At 42.8% G+C, this 16,295-nt stretch overlaps 1 protein-coding gene across 1 annotated transcript in view; it reads right to left on the reverse strand.

The window, feature by feature from the left end:
• Positions 1–16,295, reverse strand: part of USP13 (ubiquitin specific peptidase 13) — a 116,123-nt gene that overhangs the window by 11,988 nt on the left and 87,840 nt on the right. Inside the window, 5 exon segments of the mRNA XM_032483799.1 lie at positions 8,401–8,554; positions 10,014–10,180; positions 11,523–11,666; positions 14,477–14,503; positions 15,854–15,976. Coding sequence (XP_032339690.1) covers positions 8,401–8,554; positions 10,014–10,180; positions 11,523–11,666; positions 14,477–14,503; positions 15,854–15,976 — 615 coding nt within the window.

Raw genomic sequence — 16,295 nt, forward strand, 5'->3', positions numbered from 1 at the left:
AGATGGTGATAAACCTTCTTGCATTATATTGTATGGGTAAATGTCATTCGTATGGATATTCCAAAAATTATATGGAATCTCTAAAAATCTGGTATGTCCTGGTTACCAGTCATAATTGAATGTTACCAGTCATAATTCTAGTTACTATCTTAAAATGTTGTACATCTTAGAAATAACCAAGTTTTTTGTCAACTGCATTGTAATGATATCTTTAACTATGTCATTTTAAAGTCTTCTGTCATTTATAGACAGTCACTGTTTTACTTTGATGCTTTTAGAAAATGAAGACCTTCAAGATCCATAAAAAAGACTTTCTGACAAATACAAGTTTCTGATGACTTACACATATCACGGAACTACTTTTAGAACGAACCACTGAAGTGGGCAAGAAATTACAAAACCAATGGAAAACCTGATGGCTTCATCCAGATCAACAAAAATTAATTACATAGGACTGAATGATGGCTTCATCCAGATCAACAAAAATTAATTACATAGGACTGAATGAACTGATAAATATGATTTATAATTTTATGACTTTTTGTATGAAATATTAGTGGCTTTTAATCATTGTTTTCCAGAAACCCTTTCTTCTTATGCTAACTATGACTTACAGCAAATTGATAAGGTATAACTTTGTGCACAAAGAAACATTTATCTTTCCCTCTCTACCTGGGCCCTCCCGAATCTGGCTTCTCCAGCTGGCTCCCCCTCTGGACTTGATGACTTACTGCAATCCAGACTGCAACCAGTTACACTAACCATTGTTTTAATTTGTTCTCTTTGTTGTTTCAGGCTGTCTATACCTTGACTCTCTCTCTGCTGTGCTATGACCTTACTAACACCACTCGCTAGATGACTGATCTTCTGCTTTGTAAGACTGTTGTCTCTTGCTTTACCTGATGTGTAACCAGGCCTCTGACAAAATTAATGGTGTCTACACATCCTGAGGCCATCGATCACATAGAGAGCTCTATACAGAATAACCGTAACAGTGCAACTCTAGATATGGGAAGAAGTAATAAAGGAAAACACTTCCTGGATCATAATAAGCCAGCAGGAATCAGACGATCCCGAGAACTTCAGGTTGCCAACAGGGTCTAATTCAAAAACAGCACACCGAATGGCCTATCAACAAAATCCTCGTCTGACCTAGGAATGAGAATTCTTAGTGCTGCAGGACAAACTGGTCACAAAATGCCTCCCCAGTCTTGGTGGAATTTATGACCAAGAGAGGGCACTGCGGGCAGGGAGTGTTGCCGGCCATTTCGGTTCTACAAGGATCAAGCCATCAGCCACTGCAGCCACCCCAGTGGCGTGCCCTGAGGGGAATTCAGTACAGAGAAAACACAGGAACCATTCTATGCGCTGGATACTAGCCTTAGAGAGTTAGATGCAAATCTGAAGAATGATTTCAGTGAGCGCAGACTCTTGCATCTTCCCATACATAGAAAAGCACTCAGAATATTAACTTGTGATGTCTGTTTTTTGTGATTAGCAGTAATCTTTTCATGTTCCACTTTTTTTTTTTTTTTTTTAAGCAAAAACTCCCATACATTCTGTCTCCTGTCTTACCTCTTCAGAGCAGTCCCTCAGAGCTCTCTAAGAGCCTGTCTTCCAGGCTGTAGTTCTCAGCAAGGTCCCTGGGTAAAACTTAATTTGCAACTTCTAGGCTGTGTGTTTTTCTTCCGTCAACACCTATAACTTCAAGGAGTTACGATCCTGATAAGACACTAATTTGATATCTAGATCAGCAATCAAATTATCTTTAAATATCCTAGCTTTTCAGATGCTTTTGAACCTGCATTGACAACTAAGTGGTTCCCTAATTAATGACTCAAAGAAAACCTGTGGTACGTGTTGTTTATATGTACCTGACAGTCATGATTTTTTGCCTTTTTGGAAATTACAGTTCAGTAACACATAATGACCAAAAGCAACGCTAGACTCAAGAGTGCAGTTAATTTATATTTTATAAGCCTTTAAAGCATCTACAACCACTTGAAAAGCAGCAGCATCTCACGAGGGCACGACACACTATTTAGTGAGGCTACAGAGTGCTCAAAATACAGAAACACCAAAAGACTCCTTGAAACCACCACCAAGACCCCAGGGGCCCTGCAGAATTCCAGGGAGAAACCCATACTGAGTTTTCCAATTGAATCTTCCTAACCTGAATAATCTGTTTCATCACCCATCCCTTACCAACAGAGGGGAACATGTCATCCCCAATTTACCAACATCTGACTCACAAACACCTTCCACCTGCAAACAATCTCTATCCCCCACAGCCTGGTTTCCCTCAGTCCTGCTCCAAGACAAGACCCAGGTGCATGGTGTGGGGCAGAGGGTGGATTTGGAGCTTTTAGAGAACCACTGAATTCCCAAAAAGAGAAAAAGGAGGATTTGGGTACATCAATAACAGCTTAAGGCAGCTGACAACATGGACAGACTCTTTAAAGGTCGACAAATTGCCTCTTCAACCCCAGCCAGCTCAAAATTACCAATCCACCAGGCCTTCTCTTTTTTATACTGCCTAAACAACAAAGATCAGACACTTCCCGCCAAGCTTAATAGTTCTCGGTCACCCACACTTCAGTGTAAATTAGTTTACTCCCCAGAGTGGCTTCCTCTTGACTTCCAGTAGCACCACTGAAATGGATAGATGCTGACGTGGGATGAGAACGAGAGCCCAGATGGACTGAGCGAGTGTGTGTGGCTCTCAAGTGGACCACTGGGGCTCACTTCCCTGGGCACCACACCTCTGCTTTCCTGAGCCTGTCCTGGCTGCATTCCTTAGGGAGCCCTGCGCCTCGGGAGCCCCACCGTTATGGAAATGAAACGTCTCTCTACTCCCCTTGCTGAAAAAGCCTCAGCTGCAGCAGATGTCGGCACCATTACAGCAGCATGGCTGAAGGAGCCAGAGCAGGTTCTGAGTAATCACAGCCTAATCACATTTTAATTACACTAGCAATCAGTGAGTTCTTAAAAAAAAGAAAAATTAAATGCTCATAAAGTGCAACACAGAAACAGAAATGATTCTGCAAAGGGTAGAAGCCCAGAGAGGTCAGACTGAAGGCTTCATTGCCCACTTCTTCAAAATTTAAAAAACTCAACAGAAAGTCAAATGTAGCCCTTAAAATGGGTAGGACATGACAATAAAATAGAGCCTTCTGGAAAGGACTCCTGCCTCCATTCCCATTCAGAAAATTTCAAGTAAGATGACTCAATAGGGGGTAAAGGAGAAAATGCAATCTTTAAAATCAGCCAGACCCAAATTCCAAGGAGGTTCTACCACAAGCAAGTCAATAACCTTGTCAGTTACCGCCTCTTCCTCTGAATACTTCGTGTAAGGAGGGAAAAGCCGTAGCGGAAAGGCCTGGCACTTAGTGGACACCCATAAAGGACAGCTGTGACTTCACCAAGTGCTAACAGCACTGACCCTTTTAATCAAAGTAGGTAACATTTAAATAAAAGTCTGATGCAATGACACTACTTCCTCATTCAAAAAGATGGCAATAGTCATTTTTAATTAACGTATTTCCTAAAGGAAGAGTTTAATACAAGTGCTTCTTTAATCCCTGTCCTTGTAATAGTCACTTTTTTTTTCCAATTCAAACACCTACCTTGTCATTATTTTCAGCATTAACCTGGTACAGTGATGTTCCAGTGGCCACTAGCCTCTTTCTTAAAGAGTAACCTAACTTTGCTGTTAAGGTGGTGGTTCTCAATTTAAGCTGAATTAGAACCACCTGGAGGGCCTATTAAACCGCAATTGCTAAGCCCGCCCCCAGTGGTCCTAATTCAGAAGGTGTGGGTGAGGCCCAAGAATGTGCATTTCCAACAAGTCCTCAGGTGATGCAGATTCTGCTGGTCTAGGACCACACTCAACCCAGTGCTTTGAGAGGCTCAACCCTTCTCCTCTCAGCTCACACATGACAGGGAGGGTACATGACAGACACTCATATGCCCAGAACCTCTGCTGAGAACTGTGGGACAAGATTCCTTCTGCTGGATTTTAACCTGGAAAGATACAGCAGTAGGAGGCACTGGCAGCCACCTTGTGGCCGTGACGGAGATCCTGGCTGAGACTGGAACCAACCCCAAGGAAGCAGAGCCAAGAGACACACCCAGATAAAAGGGTTTGAGTCCCAGAGTCAAGGGCATTCCCGAAGGCAAGTCTTCCTGGGACTTTCCAGGAAAGTCTTGTCTTTTACGATACAAGACATCCCTTTTTGCTTAGACAAGTTTGGCTCAGCAATTCAGCTACTTACAAAAGAACCCTGAAAACTGAGCTTGTTGGCTTTACTTGGTTTGTCTCCCTGTCTGTTTTGGCTCTCCATTTTTCTCCTAGATAGCAAGTGCTTAAACCTTTAAAATGTCTTCATTATCTCCAGGTCAAATGTCCCAACCAATTCATCAATCAAAACAAAAGTAAAAAGCAGTAGCTTGGGAATCTTGGGAATGTAAACAACCCACCTACACAGAACACACATTTCCCTCTCCCAGGGTAGAACCTACGACTTTAGTGTAATTCTAATCAAATACCCACTGAATGGCCAATTACAAGGTCAGGAACTTTTCAAAACTCAGTAGAAACAATTTAGAAAATATAATGGGAAAAAATATTACTCATAAGTAACACAGAAAATTAATTCTGAGAAGTAACTAAACCAGAAATGCACGGACATATATAAAGAAAACCATATAGCTTTGCAGGGGCAGGAGAAGGGGGAAATGAAAAAAAGGAAAAGGGTTACGTTTCTGGCCAGAAAAACTCAATATTGTAAAAATATGAGGTATTCCCAAATTAATATACAATATCTGAAACTCTCATACAAATCAATTTTTTTAAAAAAATCTAAAAACCTCAATAAAAATGGGGAAATAGGCCAAAGGCAATGAGGAAGCGATTAACACAAGAAAAACAACTAGGCAATAAAGATATGAAAACCACGCAGGGTGCGCAGCCCATGGGACACACTGCCTGGAGGGATGGGACAGGAGCACACGGTGATGCTGTGTTTCCGGGGGCTAATGGGGGCATCTGTATTAAAACCTCAGCACTATGCAGTTCTGACTCCAAAGCTTCACTTCCAGAAACTTACCCTAGAGAAATAATAAGTGAGAGCCCAAGAATGTTCATTACAGCATCATTTTTGGTAGAGAAGGGAGGGGAGGAAGGGAGGAGGGAAGAAGTGAAACAACCTTAAGTGCTGAACAAGTACTTACTACCTGCATAAGGACGGAAAGAGGCATTGGTTGTACTTCTGGGCACTGAATTCATCCTTTTAAGAAATGTATTATTTAAAAATTGTGGCCATCACCTTCTGAATATGCAAATAACCCTACTATTTAAAACTTTCTGAAATTGTCTTTTATTTAAATAATAACTAGTTGGCCTAAAATTAGATATGTACATATTATGGTACAATGAAACATCATTCATATATGCTCAATGACCTAGATTTGCAAAATGTACACCCTTAGTTAGGGAAAGAGAGGCTATATAATATACATAGGTATAGTATAAAGCAGACAAGCACCCAGGATACACTGTACAGCACAGGGAAATACAGCCCTTACTTTGTAATAATTATAAATGGAGCATAACCTATAAAACTACTGAATCACTATGTTGTACACCTGAAACTATTACAAATCAACTATACTTCACTTTTTAAAAATAGCACGTATAGAATAGAATGTCATATTTTTATAAATATATTTATATTCATTTTTATATATTGCAAAGAAAGATCTAAAGAATATACACCAAACATTTAACAGTGGTTATGACTGGGTAGTATGATTGTGAGGGATCTTTATCTTCCTCTTTCATATGTCTGTATTTTCTCAAGTTGCTAAAATTATCACATATCCTTTTAATTATAAGAAAAATAACATAAATGTTAATTTTTGTAAAAGGAAAAAGAAACGTGACTGACATATGGGTTCAGGTGCTAATGCAGCAAAGTATAAGAAATCACCTCTTCCCTTTCCTGTGACTTACGCAATACAGCACAGCAGTGCACTGCCAGTTCCTCCAGATGGCACTTAGTGGAGGCACTGAAAACACTGTTCCCTTGCCCACCACCACCTAGCATTCATTTAATTCTTCATTCAGCCATTCTCTTGCTGATCACCTCCCATGGGCCAGGCACAGTGCTGGAAAGGCTACTTTAAAAATATCTGTTCTTCCAGAAAATCAGATGCAAAATGCATTGAGTGAGTTAGGGTGGTTTATGCTCTTTGCATAATTAAAATTTTCACCTCCTACTGCCCATAGATTCTGCATATCCTGTGTGATTTCTCATGGTGCTTTCTCCTTCCCCACCCTCGCCCACAAGCGCTCTAAATTTGGAAGCAACAAGGAGTAAGGCCATAGAGTTTGGCCCAGAGTGCATTTAAATTTAAGAGTGCTTGAACACATCATCATGACATCCTTCTCTACGCTGCAACTCAAAAGCCAGGGACATCTGCAGGTGACGGAGTTCAGTGAGCCTAGGGAGATGATCTGGCTGGTCCATGTCATTAATGACCATCTCAGAGGGCAGCTGGCCCCTGCAAGCTCCATCAGAAGACAGGAAACCCTAATGATCAGACTCTCCTTCCCTCTGCAGCCAAATATCTTGGCAGCTTTACAATAGCCCCATCTTGTGGTTGATTTCTTCTGCAGGAACTCACCACCCCTAAGGAAAAGTCCATTACAGAAAATCAGGGAATCAGAGAACCGATGGACATGTAACACAAAACCATGAATTATTCAGTAACTTGTCCATTACAGCTTTTAATACTTTAGGTGAGTCAGTGATTTCCAAAAATACAAGACCCGTTAGATGAACATGGAAGTCGGGAGAACTACATCTCATCCTTTTCTTACCTACTCAGGATCGAAAAGAGTTTCAGTGAAGAAATTCCTATCTCATATAAATGAAGTAAGTTTCCTTTCCGCTCTCTGTCTCCACAGTTAGATCAACACACCCCTGTTAGGTCTGTCTAGACCACTAATGAGCAGAGCTGCAGCTAAATGATTATAGGAACAAATGCTGCTATAGTAAATTTAATTAAATCCAATTATTATTAACTTGGTAATTTCTATGTGCTGGATACCACAAGCTTAATAAAAGTCATATGGTCTGTGTCCTCCACAAGCTCCCAGGCGCCTGGGAGACACAGGTATGTACGTAACTCATTTTATTGCACGAGGAATGTGACACCTCTGATAATAGAACACACTACGTTACAGTGGCTCCAGGCACGGGCTCTGGAGGCGGACTGCCTGGGCTGGAACTCGGGTTCCACTCAGCACTAGCAATGTGGCCTCGGCAAGTTACTTCGCCTTCTCTACCTCAGTTTCTCCATCTGGAGAATGGAGGTAATAACAGGTTGCTGTGACGCTGAAACATGACACACACGGCGGTGCTGTTGGCCCTGGTGTAACTGCGCCCAGCATGTGCAATACAAAGGGACCGAGGACAAGGGCCTGGGGAAGCCGTCCAGAGAAATGGAATCTGTGGCCAAGTTCTGAGTAACGGTGAGGACTTCAGTGCGCAGTGACGGGAAAGACAGGTGAGTCCCATCAAAGGAGGAACCTGACCAAAGGCCTGGAGGTAGGGAAGACGGGGTGGAGGACGTGGCTACAGGACCAGGCCTCCGAGCTGTGGGCACCGGGGGCACAGGAGAAGCAACGCCGAGATGAGCAGGCGGGGATCTGACCGAGGAGGTGCGGGGCCAGTAGCCTGCAGGCAGGGCCAGCCCAAAAAGCAGGGCATCACAGTGGTGAGGAACACGGGTTCTGAGTCTGACTCTTAGCTCCAGCTCTGAAGGGCTATGTGACCTTGGGCAAGGTTACCTAATCCTTCTGTGACTCTGTCTTCTCATCTGCAGAAGGGGTGTGGTGGGGACTAAGTAAGCATTTATATGACAAGTGCCTAGCACAGTGCCTGGCACAGAATGACATACCCAAGTGTCTGCCGTGAGAAGGCACCTCTTCCTGCCACCCCAGCAGCCTTCAGAAAGTGACCAGGAGTAGGTCTGGGCAACGACAGGGTCAAGGGTGCTTTTCAACTCTTCAAATATATCACCATGAAAATCAATGCTGTCTTTTGGACAAAAACGTCCACAGTCCAGGATAAAATTCCACCTCCAGGCTAGACGAAGAGCTGGCGCTAAACTGAGGCGCACACACTACCAAGTGACATGACAGTGAGTCTGTCCCAGACTCTCTGAGTTCACCCTGGCCTCTGCAAAGTGGCCAAATACACCATGTATGAGACGGGACCTGTGCCAACTTCTGAAGGATGGCAAAAGTTTTCACACACGCACGAGCGGGAGCGGAGGGCAGGAGCCAAATGCATACTCACAGCTGCTCCCGCAATCCCTACGACGAGAACTTACTTCCAGATCCATCCTTGACTCTAGGTCCTTCAGGCTTGGCCTCAGAAATAATGTTCGCATTGGCATTATTCTCCATCTCGATCACAAAGTCACTGTCCTCCTCAAACTCAGAGTGGCTAAAGATCCAATCCAGTGCTCTTTCCAGGTTACTGTTCTGATAAAACAAAAGCACTGTTACAATGTCTGCAGTCCCTGGGCCTCATTCTCTCCTGACCGTTTAAACTAGGCCTGAATTCATTAGTCCTAAGGGCATCTGAGTAAGCAGCCCTGACCCTGCACGTGAAACGCACTGTCAGTTGACACTGTGCAAGTCTCCCCACCCAGGTCTGTCGCTGGATTCAGCAGAAAGCAGCTCGGCATTCCAGAGCCCGTTTCAGTCTGAGCTCAGCAGTTCTGCAGGCTGACGCTGATGATGATGGAGGCAGAAAGCCAAAGAGAATGGCATTTGTTCAAGTGCAGCCCCTTCCAAAGCCACACTAACTGCACACACTATATTCTCTACCAACTGTATTTGCCACAGATAACCCTGCAGGGTAGAGGGCCAACACGGGCCCTGTGTCAGGGCCTCCTCTCCCTCAGTGCTGGCTGAATGGTCAAACAGCAGTAGAGATAAGATTAATGCCTTGATTAGTGATGATCACACTGGTTAGCTAAGTGAAATTGTTTTAAACTGAACTCCATGTAGTTCAAATCAACAGACCATGAAAACATTTCCGTCTTCCTCCATTTGACATATCATTTAGACATAGATTCTCCAAATTAAACAATCAAGCAAGTAAAATAAGTGGGGCATAAGCAAGTATCCTGAGTGCAACTGAATCTGGATGAGACATTTCAAGCATTTTAAAGGGAAATAGACAGTCCAACCATACTGCCATGAGCCAGGTGGGAGCTGCTGTGACCTCAGCAAGGGACCCCGGCCAGCACCCAGCCAGGACAGGCAAGAAAGAATCGGGAGCAGATATCCACTCAAAAATGGATTATGGTGTAAAAAATAAGTATTTTCCCTTGATATTCAACAGTTATCTGCACTACAAGAGGAAGACTTCTATCTGCCCTCCAGTCTCATGGTCCCTTCTCTCCTGATACCATCAGGGTGTTCATGAATACCTGAAGAATCTTTCCTCTCTGCAGAGAGAAACAGAAGCAGAGAATTCCAAGAAGCCTTCTCTATGAGGATTTTTCAGAGACCTTGCTCCAAGGTCTTGGTGTCAGAAAAACACGATTTCTCCTAAAGAACTGCCTTATTGAACACAGAATCTCAAGCATTCTTCTTAGCTCTAAGACCACAAGCGAGCTCCAAGTCAAATCTCTGACCTCCTGCTAATAAACATTAAGATGATACAGTTTCTTGCACTTTGGTCATCTTGCTCTTACTGTATTATCTCCCCCCCCCTCCTTTTTTTTAAATCTCCTATTCTTAAAATCTCTGTACGATTCCCTCAATCATTTATTTTAGCAAATAAATCCCTGTGGGGCATGGTGGGGTATAGCGTGAGACAGACATGATTTTAAATGATCAAAGGACATTAGAAAGTTTCAGCTGCTACTGACAGAAACACAAACCACCTCCAATAAAAGGAAGGTGTTCCCACACAGTCTCTCATGCTTACCGTTGCTCGTAGTGCCTGAATAGCCTGATTTCGATGGAATCCCATGGAGGTAATAATAGCTATAATTTCCTCCGGAGGCTGGTTATCCAGTCCAGTAGCACCAAAAACAGAGGCTCCAGCAGAAGCTGCTCCTCCATAACCAGGCATGGTCAGTGGTTCAGCAAAATCTGGGGAAAGCAACACACTCAGACCCTTTTCTGTTCTGGGTCTTGAAATAAACAACACTTTAGAGCTAAGAAGAAAAAGTACCTAAAGTTATGATAATCAAGACTGTCTGATACTGGCATAAGGATAAACATATAGATTGAGAGACCAATCAAATAGAACTGAGAGTTCAGCTAGAAACCCACATCAACTGATTTTCGACAAGAGGTACCAAGAACACTCAATGGGGAAAGGACAGTCTTTTCAACAAATGGTGCTGGGACAACCACATATCCACATGCAAAAGAATAAAGTTGTTCCCCTACCTCACACCATATACAAAAATTAACTCTAAACAGATCACTGATCTAAATGTAAGAGCTAAAACTACAAAACCCTTAGAAGAAAGCATAAGAGAAAATCTTCATGACCTTGGGTTACACAACGGTTTCTTGGATACAACACCACAAGCACAAGTGACAAAGGAATAAACTGAATTTCAACATAATTAAAAACTTTTGTGCTTCAAAGGACACCATCAAGAAAGTGAAAAGACAACCCATACAACGGGAGAAAATATTTGCAAATCATATATCTGTTAAGGTACTTGTATCCAGAACTCTTAGAACTTAACAAAGACAAATAACCTCATTTTAAAAACGGGCAAAAGATTGAATAGACATTTCTCCAAACATACATAAATGGCCAATGAGCATATGAAAAGATGTTCATCACTAGCCATCAGGGAAATGCAAATCAAAACCACAATGAGATACCACTTCTCATCCACTGGAATGTGAATAACAAAAACAACAACAAGGCTTGGTGAGGATGTGCAGAAAATGGAACCCTCATACACTGCTACTGGGAATGCAAAATGGTACAAACACGGCTGAAAACAATTTGGCAGGTCCTCATAAACACGGAATTATTATATAACACAGCAATTCTACTCAAGAGAAATGAAAACCATTATGTCCATACAAAAATTTGTGCACAAAAGGCTTATAGCAGCATTATTCATAACAGCAAAAGAGTGGAAAAACCCAAATGTCCATCAATTGATGAAAAGATAAATAAAATATAGTATGCCCACATTTTTCAATGGTCTTTTTGCTACCACATTATACATTTTAAAAGGGTGAATTATATCCCAATTAAGCTATTATTTTAAAAAAGATAAAATACAAAAATTATGACTTTGCTACACAGGCAAAAAAATCTTTCTTCCCCCAACACAGCATATTGTGAGCTGAAAAGTCATTTTTTAGAGGACATTCAGAGGATAGGGAAGGACCAAGGCTTAGTCAGCATCACTGAAGATGGTTTCAGACTCCAAAGTCATTCCATTTTCTGACCACCTACCTGGCTCTTCCATGTGAACAATGATCCAGTTGAAGGCCACCTCAGCTCCCATATTTCCAGTAAAGTACACAGCCTTCCGGCACGCTTCTAGAGGGAAGCCCATCTCGGCCAGCTGCATCACTGATGACTCATCGATGTCTGATGCTACAGAGCACAACAGGACATGCTGGTGTAAGAGAGTAAACCCTATTTCTTCTGTCTTAGCTTCTCTCGGTCCCCTTGCCCACAAGCTACCCAAAGATGAAGCTGTTTTCATTTAATGCGCAGATGATGGTTTAACTGTGTTTAGTTTTAAGCCATCCAAATAGTAAGCTATTTGAGCTGAATTTTCATCTTTGGCCTAAGTAGGAACCATGGCAATTACCTGAACAATCCAAGCACTGACAAACGATTCTCTAATTTCCTATGAGACCTAGACCTAGCGTGCTCCCAGAACCATTTCAGCCTCTCAGATCATTCTCAAGACCTCCACAGCAGCCTCTCCCAGACTGAAATTTGAATAGGAAAACATTATCTATATGCCAAAGAGCCTGTTCCCTAAATCTCACAGGAAGTTATAGCGGTCCTTCAGGTATATTACAATCAAAGGAAGTAAGCAGCTTAATGCTAAGATAGAAGGAAAGAATGCATTTTTCAATTGTATACACTTAAGATATTAAGATTGCTTTACAAATTTAACCTTAGCTTAGATACAGGTTTTCTTTTCATAATATGCAGATATTGGCAGAGATGTGTATATCCACGTGTGTGTATATACACACACAAATAGACTTATATGTATATATACATACATGCTTCTATGGATATGCATACATGCACTTGTATGTGTGTGTACACAGACACACCTACACGTGCTCTCAAATTACACCAAAGGTGGGTTGGGAACAGGAGCACAAAATATATCCCTTATGTGTCCATGTCCTGAGGTCTCTCATCTACCAAAACCTCAGCCAAAGACAACAGTCAGTACAACTCAGGAACAGAGAAACCTGTCCTACAAAAATTATATTGAAAATGTGTTACCAAAGTTCTCTTTCATGAAGAAGATACACAGAACATCCTATCAAGATAAACTTTTAAGAAAGCAATAATGTCAGACAGTGATTCCCAAATTGTGTCTCAGAGTATCCTAGTGTTCTAAGAGAGATGCAATTACTGAACCACAAAACAGGGGGTTTCCTTGGTCAAGTAAGTTTTTTAAACATACATTCTCTATTCTCCACTTAGAAATTTACAATGTAAGCTAACAAAGTGAAAATTCCAAAGTCCTGCAGGAAAGAAACTATGAAACTCTTTGTAAGACTCTTTTCTCTAGAATGCAGTTAAGTAGTGAAGCTTAATAAGGCTATCTATGTATGTATATAACAGCTTATTAAATTGAAAAGTCTAATTCCATTTCTCTGTAAACGAACCAGGCACAGGTAAAGAACAGTAGAAGGACAGGTACCCACTGCTAACAGTGGTCACGGATGGGCGCTAAAACCAGAGGTGACTCGTATTGCTAATCCATAATTCCCAAATATGTTTCTACTTCTGTAGTAAGAAAACAATCAAAGTTACTCCTTTTAAAAATCTGAGAAAGACAGGATGTAAATGTAAATTAACCTCCACTAATTCTGTTTTCTCCTGTGGAATATGGGTAATTGCTGGTAAGACAGCAGGCTTAGATCAGGAGGATATCAGTGGCCAAACCACTTAACGCTGGAAAATCGCTGAGCTGCTGAGGTCAGACAGGCTCCTCTGATACGGGCAGGTTCAACCACCCATCACCTCCCCGGGGCAAGATCTTGGAGGCCAGCTCTCTGCAGCATCAGGGGCAGCCAGCAAACATCTCACATTCCAGGAAAGGTCAAGTGACATGAAACGCACACTCATCTCCAAGCCCTGGCTCTGGTCCCAGCTCTGGGTCTCTGAACTTCCCTGGGTCTCAGTTTTAACCTCTGTAAAATGTCACCTGCTCTGCCCTTCTTACCATGATAATCAAGTGAGAATCTGGGCTTTGTATTAATAGTAAGGTTATATACAGTTGAAAGAATCTGTGGAGTAATAAATACAACATGACTCACTGTAACCATTCGAAATTAGTAACAGCCGTTGTTATTAGTACAGATTATTCAGAGGCAGTGGTTTGCCCATGACCCACACTGACCCTAACAGCTTCTCTCAGCAATCAGCAAATCATAATTGACCCAAGAAAGGATATATGAAGGTCGAAGACACCTGATCAACACGTAAAGTGCTTGCAATGTAAAACACCTGAACTTCTAAATTAACAATGGTGTCTCCAGAACAGCTTTACAGACAAGAAGATTTAGACTCCCTCTTCCTCCTAAATACGTAAGTTATTCACTATAAATAGTTGATTTTTTAAATGTTCTTTTTAGAAAACCAAGAGCATCAACTCCCACAGGATTAAGGAACTAAAAGGCTACAAAACTAAAAAGCAATCCAATGAAACTAATAACCTTAAGAGTATTAACTAACACTACCATGTCCTGGCAGTCGTGTGTCTTCATTACGTGTCCAGAAGTAGGAGTGGAGAAAGTGACAGGCCACTGCACCACCACTGCAGAGAGAGGCCTACTCGCGCAGCCAGAAGGGGAAGAAAAGCCATCATTATCCCCCTTTCACACACACAGAAACTGAGGCTCAGAGAAGTTAAGTCAGTTATTCTAAGTCACACAGTCACAAGTGGCAGAGCCAAGATTCCATCACAGGGCTGGCTGGCACTCTCGCTAACGGCCGCTCTCCTGAACCACAGAGCCACCTCATCACCATGTCACTGGTTTAGATTTGCCGCTACCTCAACCTGCAGACCAAGAATGGTTCCCACCCAGGAAAAGCTGCACATCCACACGCAGAGAACAACACCCCTTTACTGAACCCCCACAGATAAGCGTGTCAGGCCAGTAACAACTGTAGGACACTGAGAAAAAAATGTAAAAGATACATACGGTCTATCAATTGGTTCATCAGGCGATCTGGAAATTAAAGGAGAAGGCAGGAAGTGAGATCAAACCATGGCAGAGAGTTCTAGAGAAAGAAAGAGTTAATCCAGAGCACTTACCAACCGCCCACCCCTTGAGATCCCACACAGTTGTCAGCCCCTCCACTCCCCACGCAGCCCCCGCCAGCCTGCAGGATAAAGTCATTCCAGTAAAGAGAGGAAAACACCAGGTTTGGGGCATTCAGAGCAGATAAAAACATGACGCTCTGCTTATCATCTTAATGAACCAGATAATTTCTCTCCCTGTACTTCTAAGAGCTCTATATAACTACTGGCCAAGGATTCTGTTATCAGCATCAGAGAAAGCAGGAGCAACGCTAGCAAACCATCTTGTATTTCTCGGTCACACAGACTGATCTCTTCTTCCTCGAACCCCTTTAATGAACCACCTGTACCACTAACCCAGACTGTCCCACCTACAGCCCCTCCCCTACTGGCCATCCTCTGTAACTAGCATCTGACTGGGCATTAGAGAACAATGTGACCGTCTCGACCCTCTCTTGCTCCTCCTGGATTCCCCTTACCCTTCTTTTGCACCTGAACGTGATCACCCATAATATTCGTGGCTCAGCTGATGGGAAACCCCATGGCAGAGGGGCCCAGGGTGCTCTGTTTAGTGCACTATTAGCTGATTTACCTAATTAACTCATTAGGAAGGTGAACAGTAAACAGGTGAGCAAGCGAACTCAGAATGAAAGTGATTTCATCAGAACGCCTGAGCTACTCATGAAACCAAGATTTCTCCATGCTGTTCTTGGACTCAAAAAGGCAATTATTTTTTGCATGTCCTTTTCCCTTAAAAAGTTAAGGACTCTGAACAATGACTACTTAAGCATTCACAGAGTGAATGAGAAACTCAAACTGCTGTCTTGCTGTGAAGCAGTGACGAAGCTGGGGTGGTGAGATGCAGACTAGATTTTTAAAACCAATGCATATAATATTGTTGAATTTGCCCTTTAGGTGTCCAAAGGAATGACACAGACCCCTAGCCTAAGAGCCCACTGAAAACACAGGCCTCCTCTTCCCCACAGGTGCGTTAGGGGGAAGAGGAGGGAGGGAGGCAAGACCAGAGGCAACAAAACCTAAAAGCCTTTTGGAGGTTTGCTGCCCTCTGTGGCAGGTCCATTTCGACTGCTCACGATGGGTCCGTGCCACTTCTCATGTCTATTTTAAGTTTACAGGTGCAGCCAGGCTTCACATCTGTGTGTCTATGGTGGGTTACAGCACAGGAAGGCACCAAGGGACAGCTGAGTGGTGAAAAAGGACTATTCCAGCAGAGGAGCGGGGGATGGGTCGAGAAGGTCCTGCTGGCAGAATATGGTACCTTTGGAGTCATCAGGAATAACTATGGGGGGGCTGATGTCCGGAAGTTCCTCCTCTCCTGGCTGCAACCCCCTGGCTCGGAGATGGTTGATATCAAGTAGGTCTGGCATGTCAATTGAAACATCTGTGAAATGAGAAAGATAATATTCACTGGACTCTCCAAATACACACAATCACCTCCTAAAACCAGCACTGCTAACTCTATGCACACGTGTCTAGGCAGAGCCAAGGGATGCTTTATAGTTCCCTGAGTAAAGCACTGGACCAGAAGAATCACTGAGACTAGTTAGATTTTAATGCAGAATCAGGGGAAATACAGGGGGTGGCAGGATTTCACACGGAACAAGATCAAATGAGGTAAGGCCAGAGGTCGCACACTGGTAGCCCAGAGAATGTTTGTTGCCCAGCTTTGTTTGATGTTTTTTAAATGGTGGCAACAAATT

This window comes from Camelus ferus, chromosome 1 (assembly GCF_009834535.1).
Source record: "Camelus ferus isolate YT-003-E chromosome 1, BCGSAC_Cfer_1.0, whole genome shotgun sequence".
NCBI lineage: Eukaryota > Metazoa > Chordata > Mammalia > Artiodactyla > Camelidae > Camelus > Camelus ferus.